Consider the following 10,201-nt stretch of genomic DNA (forward strand, 5'->3'; position numbering starts at 1 on the left):
CCCCAAGGACGGTCCGACAAATCGCATAAAAGAGAAAGCAAAGATTTACTCTAAAAACATTAAAACGATCCCAATGTCGATTAATTTAGCAGCTCAGCTGTGGTGTGGTCCCCACCCCAACCTCCATAGTTCTTCTTCCATAACTTTATTTAGCCTATTTTAAGAAAAAGAAGGAACCAGAGGTTCTGTTGTAAAGATGAATCCAACAGTTCATTAAAGTAGCAAGGAACATGGTTGCCTACATTGTGCATGAAATCTCTTTGCCGGTCCGTATGACTAGGCCTACACCATCTTTTTGGTCACAAATTCATTGATAGACATGATAAAGCTAGTACATGCACATATACTAATGCATACAATTCTTAATAGTTAAAATTTAAGTATCGGGGTTTGGCTTCCATAGTGCGTATTATTTAATCTTTTTGAGTGAAAACATATTATTTAATGGTATGATTATTTTTCATTTTTTTATTAACCCGTTTATTATGCAAGTGGTTGGTTTAATTTAGATCATCCACAACTCATATCTCTCAATGATCCGTAATAGGAAAACAGAATCCTTATATGTCAACTCTACTTTTCATAAGAAATGAGGTAAACAACGACCAAGATCTTATTCTATGCCTCTTATTTTCCTGTTACCTAAAAAAAAAAAAGAATTTAAGATGTAGGATTTAACACAAGCCAATTTTATGACTGACAATTATATGTATGGAATTGAACTGAAAACGATGATACAAGGGCATTGATCACATTGGTACTTAAACTTAATTAGTAAACTACATCAGAAAGAAACTTATGAGATAATATTTATTAAGCCAACGTGCATGTGGGTGATAATATTAATGGGATCGATAATATTGCTAACAGATTCAATAATAACATGCAAAATATTATGAAAGAAGAAATATATAATTAAATATGCATGGCTTAGCTTAGCTTAGTTTGGCACTTGCATGTTACACGTACATCAGCCAATGCAATAAGCTGATGAGAAGCGCGTTTTCTGATACGGCCTGCTTTTTCCAAACGCAAAAGCAGTTGGAGCAAAATCCAAGCAAACGCAAGCTGTAAAACGCGTTCTCTCCTTCTTCTTTAAAGCTCATGAGCCATTCTTCTTCGAGCCTTTAATGCTTTTTGGAAAAGGACTTTCACTTGGTGCAAGTATTGTATTCCATTTCATTTAATTCAGAAAATGACACTTTAGTTCGACACATATTTTGCTTGCTTCACTTTCCTTCAATATCTGCTCTCAAATATTGTCGGTTTACAATCTTCATCTACGTCCAAAAAACATTTGTTTTTCGTTTTCAACAGTGAAATTGGAATACATCTCAACATGGCGAAGTTTTTCGGTATAGTTGTAACTCTACCACGTGGTATTATGAATTTGCTTGTGTTATAATTAATGTGTAAGAATGATCTGTTAATTAATACTAAGCCTTAAACACACATATCAACTATTTACTTTATCTATATTATAACACGTGAATTAGTATTACTAAGTGATAATATCATCATACACTAAAAAATTTCCTATCAAGATGGAATGCATGAGTCAATTGAGTCCACACTTATTCAGTGGTTGCATATATATAATGCTTTGTCTTAATTAATATTGAATTTGATCACCTATTCTATCCATGTGGAACTATCCCCGCTTGTTAATTTATTTTTCGACCTAAAATTTTTTTTCTACCAAAGTGGAATTGACGATAACTTTCAAATCTTCCGAACTTTGATTTCTCTTTCAACGTGGATGAATTTGACCATACATACATTACCAATATTGATCTAAGAACAGCAATATTCTTTTCTCCTTCTTTTTCTTTTCTAAATTTGCAGTTGGGATCTGAGTTGTTAAGTTAGTAGTATTTAGCCAAGAGGAGTTATGAAAAGGAAAAAGATAAAGAGAGGAAGAAAATGTTCCTTTCTAGCTTTAGACTTGTCTATTCATTGATGCATGTGCCTTCATATGGCTTCTTCACTGGTTCATTCAATCAGGCCTGCTATAATTTCCATCGCCATAAATAATACTTTACCCATAACGTTCAGATTTTATTTTATTTTTCCGATAATGTTTAATGTTATATGCCAGATGCATACATTAATGTTCACGTTGAGCGAAATATTGAATTTAGGATTATGATACGTCAAGAGTTCGACTTCCCTTAGCCAAGTACTGAATTCTAATTGTGATATATCAACAGTTCGAGAGATTTTTTAGTATGATCAATACACGAAATGATACATTATGTGTCATTATATAAATGGTGTGATATATGTGTTAAAATGTTAATAACTTAAAAAAATAAAATTTCTCACTACTTTTATAAAAATACATGATATACCACTCGTATTCCGATCACAATTAAAAATTTCTCTAAGAGTTCGATTTGATGAACTTATGGATAGAATATTTTAAAGAGAGAAGAACTCTTCTTTCCCTTATAAAATATTAGAAAAATAATATAATCTGGAGTAGCTTGTGTAACAAATTGACTTTAGAAGGTGCTGAAATCTGGAAAAGAGATATGTGTACACGTGGCACACCGGCACGCAGATGTTAATAATCACAGTCAATCCAATTGTTCTTGGAAGAGGAGAGGGGGAATGCATGGAAAGACAAGTAATTTGCATGCAATGGCCGCTCAACGGACAGAGACTGACTTGTGCATGATACGTGTTCACTAATACAGCGATATTTAGTGTCAATAATAATTAATTTGCTATATTGTTTTTTACACATTTTTAGATTATTGATACAGAATACAATCATATAATAGTACATTCAATACATACAAATTCCTTTTCCAAGATTCTAATTGCCTAAGAACACAATAACATGGCACGCATAAATACAGAGATTTTGAGTGTGCTTGTAACATAGAGTGATACGTCATATATTATTATATAATTTGAAGATTTTTTTTTTGAAGTACCTTCCACTTGTATAATTATATGTGAGGTTGTACCCGTATTCTAAGCACACTAAAAAATTTCTTGCAAGACCGCGTCCCTAATTATTGCAAAAATCCTACTAAAAATCCAGTATCACTTAAATGAACTTACGTGACATGACTAGTGATATAGCAAATTAACAAATTGGTACCCAAGAAAAAATAAGCACTATTTTCATTTGCAATTGCATGTGGGGTTTTTGAATTTGAGAATGAAATGCCAACATCACAATGTCAATGGGGAGAAATTTTTAGTTGTAATGAGAATACGGATGGTACATCACGTATTTTTATGTAAGTGAAGCAAATTTTTTATTTTTAAGTTATTAACTTTTTAACACATATAATCCACCATTGTTATAAAAACACGTGATGTATCATCTCATGTGACGATCAAACTAAAAAATCTCTCGTCAATGGGAACCGCCGACACAGGGTCTGTTTGTATATTTGAACAAATGAAACACTTTCATATAATTCGCGGAATTAAGATCTTTAGTCGAAAAACTTTGGTGCAGTTTTTTTTGTTACATAACACTAGTAAGTGTTGAATTAATGCAACAGAACTCAGTAAAAATAAATTTATTTTAATTCATACTGTCATTTAATTGGAAGCTTACAAAATGTTATGTCAATTAGCATTATCACGTGATACGAATATCGCTGGTGGATTTTGCTTTCGATTTGTATATAATAAAGCCTTGCAGCCTTCTTCCCCAACTTGCAATCGGCACGACTACTGACTCATATGCCATATCAACCATGATCCACCGGCCCTCTTAAATTCCCTCACCTGCCTATCCAACCTCTACTCAATCAACCCCATCCACTCTTTCCCTTAAATAGTCTCCTCCTCCACTCTCATATTTATTTGTTAGTCACACAGAATTAAGTAGGTCTTCGTCATTGAGCACTTTTTTTTTTTTTTTTTGAAAATGGCTTCTGGGAAACTGCTTTTTTTTTTAGTCTTATTGTGTGTCTGCTGCAAAAGCAGAATCCCTTTCGCTAGCTGCAGCTTCACAGATGACATACAGTCAGAGTGCTTGAAAGTGCCTGCATCCGAATTTGCGGGCTCGTTGAGGGACACCATTGATGCTGTGCAGCAAGTGGCCACCATACTCTCTCAGTTTGCAAACGCCTTCGGTGATTTCCGCCTTTCCAACGCCATTTCCGACTGCCTTGATTTGCTTGACTTCTCTGCTGATGAGTTGAACTGGTCCCTTTCTGCTTCCCAGAACCAGAAAGGTAACTACTTCTTAACAGAAAAACATTCCCACTTATTAGATAAAATAACATCCCACTTAGTCCCTTAAATTAAGTGCTTAAGTTTGTTATTAATATGAGATTTTTTGTTTGTATGACATTTTCGTTAGCTGTTTGACGTGTCCTACGCATTTTGGGTAGTTTAGATTCTGGTTCATGAAGTCAAGGGGTGGATTGAAATCTAAGCTAATTAAATAAAAACTCCCTTTTTTTTTTTAGGCAAAAGTAACAGCACAGGGAAACTAAGTTCTGATCTGAGGACATGGCTGAGCGCTGCACTAGTTAACCAGGACACATGCAGTGATGGGTTTGAAGGCACCAACAGCATTGTCAAAGGGTTGGTCTCAACTGGCCTCAACCAAGTTACCTCCTTAGTCCAAGACCTCCTCACTCAAGTGCACCCGAATTCCGATCACCAGGGTCCTAACGGTCAAATCCCAACGTGGGTTAAAACCGAAGATCGAAAACTTCTACAAGCCGACGGTGTCAATGTGGATGCAGTTGTTGCCCAAGATGGTACCGGGAATTTCACAAATGTGATGGATGCCGTGTTAGCAGCCCCGGATTACAGCATGAGCCGCTACGTTATATACATCAAGAAAGGCACATACAAGGAGAATGTGGAGATCAAGAAGAAAAAATGGAACCTAATGATGATTGGAGATGGTATGGATGCTACCATAATCTCTGGAAATCGAAGCTATATCGATGGTTGGACCACATTTCGATCGGCAACATTTGGTAAGCATATGCTTAATAATTTGTCGCACACTGTCAGTTCCTCCAAACATGCAAATCGCATATTGACACATACGAAAATGTGCACAAATGTCAAAGTCTTATTTGTATATGTGTGAGTTCCTCCAAACATGCAAATCGCATATTGACACATACGAAAATGTGCACAAATGTCAAAGTCTTATTTGTATATGTGTGTAATTTGTTTGTAAGGAGCAGAGCATTTTCCGGATTTTTCACCCGAAACTTTTTCTTTTTACCTAAAGTATCTTAGATTTTTCTTTCTTTCTTTATCCTATCAACTTTGGATTTGGGGGCCATGCAACGTTCGGTATCCTAGTCTAAGATTGGAATCTTAATGAGATCCCAACCAATTCAATTATGTTCACCTTAATAAAATGGTAGATGGGAGGCATGAGAGCAAAGTACATGGTCCCAATGCATGATAGAGGCTAGGGTTATTTAGTCTAGTGTCACATGCAAAGACTCACTTTTTATTTCTTGGAAGAAAACGTCAAGCATGTTGCATATTTAATTTCTTGGCCTCACCTAGCAGAACACATTGAATAGTCTTACATCAAGACCAAAACAATTCATTATTTTGGCATGTACATCTTATTTTGCAATGAGATTTGGTGTGCATTGGTTAGTACATAGTCTTTCTTTAATAATATCGGCTACGGCAAAGAAGTTATATGTGATCGACGCATATATTTTTGTAGGGTTGTCATAATTGCTTAACTTATCTGTATTTTAATTTTACGGTTCTTCTATTGTGGTACGTCTATTACTGTAATTGTTTTTGTCTATTTTAGCCATTTTACTACACCTAAGTGGACCATTTTACCTTTAAGTCAACCAATATTGGAGTAACATAAATGATGCAATTGATGGACTATAGAATTTAAAAATTGAATAGAACAACGAAAGTGAAACACGAGTATAAATTTAGGACCATTATCGTGATTTACTCTTTTGGTTATATTCTCTACACTACATGGAATTTGTATTCAACGGTTCATATTACGAAAACTGATCCTGTTTTCATTGAACTATGTATTCAGCTGTGAGTGGCAGAGGGTTCATAGCAAGAGACATAACGTTCGAAAACACGGCAGGGCCACAGAAGCACCAGGCAGTAGCCCTAAGATCGGATTCCGACCTATCGGTGTTCTACAGATGCGAAATAAGAGGCTACCAAGACACACTCTACGCACACACAATGCGCCAGTTCTACAGAGATTGCAAAATAAGTGGTACAGTTGACTTTATTTTTGGTGATGCAACTGTTGTGTTCCAAAACTGTCAGATCCTTGCCAAAAAAGGCCTACCAAATCAGAAGAACAGCGTCACAGCCCAAGGCCGGAAAGACCCGAATGAGCCGACCGGAATCTCCATCCAGTTCTGCAACATAACTGCAGATGCAGACTTGTTACCCTTTGTCAACTCCACTTTTACTTACCTTGGTAGGCCTTGGAAGCTGTATTCAAGAACTGTAATAATGCAGTCTTTCTTGAGCAATGCCATAAGGCCTGAGGGGTGGCTTGAATGGAATGCGGATTTTGCTTTGAGCACATTGTCTTATGGTGAGTACATGAATTATGGGCCTGGAGCGGGCCTCGGAAGCCGGGTCAAGTGGCCCGGCTACCAAGTCTTTAATGAATCTACTCAGGTAAAGAACTATACTGTGGCCCAATTTATTGAAGGCAACCTGTGGTTACCCCCCACTGGTGTCAAATATACAGCAGGATTTGGGGCTTGAGAATTCAAGCAGTTGATGTGTAATTTCAATCTTGTACCTAATTATATCTTCTTCAATCAATTTTGTTTTTGTTAAGAAAATTTAGAGCAGTAATTGGTAATTTAAGTATCATAGATGAATGGGTTTTCTACTCTTAACAATCAAAGTAATCCCTTTCGTCCCGAGTTCTCTTAAGTCAGAACTCGGAATGAAACCAAACTCCCCAACTAGGGTTCGAAGTTCGAACCTACGTCAGTTTTCTACCATACAATTAAAATACTGAAATAGGTTTTTGGGAACCAGCTTGGGCGTTCTACAAAATAAGAAATGGAAAAACAGAATAAGAAAAAAACTCATGGGTATAAGCTTGTTATGAGGAGAAACTTACACACACTTCCCTTGACCAAAAAAAAAAAAAAAAAACTTACATACACTTCAGGTGTCACATCAACAGTTTTCTAATTTTATCAAGCATTATTATATGTTTTAATCTTTTAAAAAATAAAAAAAAATTAATGAAAAAAGTTTGAAAACTTTAAGTTTTAACTTTAAAGATAAAATAAAGAGTAAAATGAATACTACCATAATTAACTTTTTAGTGTAAAAATATAATTTTTCATTAAAATAAACAGTACCATGAGTTTTTCGTTAAATTTTATTTTAAATAATAACTCTGTTTTAACCTTTTACATTATAACGTGTTGAATGGAAACTTGAAATTTCTCCCCGCATTTTTACTTTTTTTTTTTTACCAATTAATTAGCAATTGTAATTATTGGCAATACTCATCATAACTCATTAGTCGGGCTAGTGAGATAACAAGGATTGTCTGCCCTCTCATTTCCGGTGTCCTTTCGTATTTTCTTATTTTGTGATTACAGTTAAGCCACGTTAATATTTTATATTGTTTTTTTATAAAGGTAATAATACAAAAAGGAATAATAATATAAAATATTAACGTGATTTAATCGTGATCACACAAACATGAAGCACCAGGGAAGAGCTGACATTCCTTGTCCATTTACAAGACGGATGTCTACGCAGATAAAGAAAGCCTTAAAAAGTTGACAGAAAAAGAATCTAGGCATGTCAGATATTGAGAGATAAATAATGCACACATATTTGTCTGTCTCCCGAGATTTTTCAACATACAAAGGTCAAGTTGCAAATTGCAATTAGGTGTGTATAGCAGTTGGCGTGCAAATGCAATTACCTCATATTTCAACCAATGCGATTTCCTTCAATTTGTAATGCTTTGTGAGTGTGTTTTGGTTGGGAAAAAACCTTTATTCACGGAAGTTTCATGTTACATAAATATTTTCCGGTCATGGAATGCATATCCGTTTTTTAATAAAGAGAACAATACCGATATATTTTTGGTGATCCGTTAATATCATTATCAACGAATCATACTGACATATGATTGATGTTTTTGACAATATTAAAAATAAAAAGAGACGTCCTGAATAAAATATTTATATATCTAAACATGAGGTCATCTCCAACCGAAAAGGACCATGTTTAGCCCTGCAAGAAATTATTTTTTTAATGAATAGTATCAGATCATATTTTATATCATCTCCAATCGAGGGGGTCAAAGGGCCATAGGCCAAAACATACCCCTTTGACAAAAAACCCATCTCCAACCGAATGGGGCTATTTTTAGCCCCCTCCATAATGTATTATTTTGATTGAATTAATATGGTTAATTAAATTAAACTACCATATTAAAATAACGTTTTTGGACATATTTTGAATGTCACTTGTCGCTAAATTAATAAGCCTCCAGATTTCTTATCTTTATATAATGAAAATGATGTGAAAAATTGGTGAATAATTGAAATAAAATGAGGTAAGATAGTATGGAATGGTAAAAATGATGTTAGAAATGGAGTAGAAATGACTTAGGTATTTATAGGAAAAAAATTAGAATTTATTTTAAAAAATTTTGTCTAAAAAAAGTCAAATCCAACAATAATTTGATGTCAACATGACGTCAAGTAGCATGTGTTTGGGTTGGGCTACAGGGCTGACTGTTCTTGGCTAGTCCGTTGGTCAGATCTCTAATTTTTGGCCAGGTGGGGCCCACGAACCTTTTTGGCTTAGCCTTCAATTGGAGACTATTTTCGTGTCAAAACTGACTATTTTTAGCCTATGACCCTTTGGTCGGGTCGGTTGGAGATGACATGAAATGGGCACCTAAAACTGTTTTTAATTTTTGTAATTAAGTCAAGAATGTTGCTATCTAATTTGGATAGTGCTATTTACACACTATTTTTTACTTCTCATACATCTTTTCAATTTTCAAACGACAGATCGAATGAATTCAAAAAAATATTAATAATTAAAAAATATCAAAATATGTAAAGATAAAAAAAAGAATGTGTCAACAATGTTTTTCTCTAATTTTCAGTGTAAGGCTCAAACAGCAGTCTACTCACAAACTCCCAAAAGATGACCGACTGACTGACTCCATAATCCAGAGACTCCACATACTACGCCGAGGTACCATGTGGCATATGTCCATATTTTTTCAAACATGAATATCGCATAATGGGGAGGAACGAGAGGACCGTCCTTCTCCTGTCCCCTTGAGCCACATAATATGAAAGTAAATAATATATGCAGAGAAAATGTTATTAAGATTTTCAGAAGGAAGAAGATCCCTTCCAAATCTTTTTTGCGGGAATTCTAAAGATTCTTGAATTTGGTGCCTTTATCATTTATCGTACGATCAGTTTTTGTCAAGTACTGTTTATGTTTAATATTAAATAAATATATTTAAAATGATTTCTAATCTTACGATTAACGATAAATGCACAAAATTCAAGAATATTCAGGATCCCATCAAAAAGAATCCAGAGGATATCCTTTTCCTTTTCAGAATACAGAACACAGTCCCTTTATCTGTTTTGGAACTTTTCAATAGGACAACAAACCTAACATAAAGTATATTTCCCGTGAAAGAAACGAATTATTCAAGGATCTTCAGGGATCCCACAGAGAGGAGGAGATCATCATCCTCTTCAGAATACAGTCCCTTTATCTGTTTTGAAACTTTTCAAAAGGACAACAAACCTAACATAAAGTATATTTCCCGTGAAAGAAACGAATTAAAGAAAATAAATAGAGCTGAGAATCTACTTTACAACCGACAGTATATTTTAAGGAATTTTAACGAAAAGCTTATGATAATGTTTATTTTAACGAAAAATCATATTTTTACACTAAAAATTCAATCTTGATACTATTCATTTTACCCTTTATTTTGTATTTTTCGTTAAAACTCAAAATTTTCAAGTCATTTTCATTAATTTTTCTTATATTTTATTGTATTTATCACTCCTATTATATGATCAACCGCGAAGAATTAAGATTTCTCCGCACGAAGGTTGGAAACATCATATAGTATGTCACTTCCTGGCCCGGGCGGGACCACTTCCCGGGCCCGACTCCACTGTAGCACGATATTGTCCGTTTTGGGCCCCTAGCACACCTT

General features: G+C 34.7%; 1 protein-coding gene across 1 annotated transcript; it reads left to right on the top strand.

Moving 5' to 3' along the window:
* Positions 1 to 3,665: 3,665 nt before the first annotated feature.
* LOC103959116 (pectinesterase/pectinesterase inhibitor PPE8B) lies at positions 3,666 to 6,803 on the top strand. The gene is made up of 3 exons (XM_009371458.3): positions 3,666 to 4,205; positions 4,443 to 4,964; positions 6,026 to 6,803. Exons 1-3 carry the CDS (start codon positions 3,896 to 3,898, stop codon positions 6,721 to 6,723), a joined length of 1,530 nt encoding a protein of 509 aa, XP_009369733.1. The 5' UTR covers positions 3,666 to 3,895; the 3' UTR covers positions 6,724 to 6,803.
* The last annotated feature ends 3,398 nt before the right edge of the window (positions 6,804 to 10,201 follow it).

This window comes from the organism of the source record quoted next, unplaced genomic scaffold, assembly GCF_019419815.1.
Source record: "Pyrus x bretschneideri cultivar Hongxiangsu unplaced genomic scaffold, Pyrus_bretschneideri_v1 Contig8, whole genome shotgun sequence".
Taxonomy (NCBI): Eukaryota; Viridiplantae; Streptophyta; class Magnoliopsida; order Rosales; family Rosaceae; genus Pyrus; species Pyrus x bretschneideri.

Excerpts from the sequence above, each read along its gene's own strand:
- LOC103959116 (XM_009371458.3), top strand. The coding sequence starts at position 3,896 with ATGGCTTCTGGGAAACTGCTTTTTTTTTTAGTCTTATTGTGTGTCTGC. Across the intron at positions 4,206-4,442 it reads TGCTTCCCAGAACCAGAAAG|GCAAAAGTAACAGCACAGGG; the intron begins GTAACTACTTCT and ends TTTTTTTTTTAG. Across the intron at positions 4,965-6,025 it reads ATTTCGATCGGCAACATTTG|CTGTGAGTGGCAGAGGGTTC; the intron begins GTAAGCATATGC and ends CTATGTATTCAG.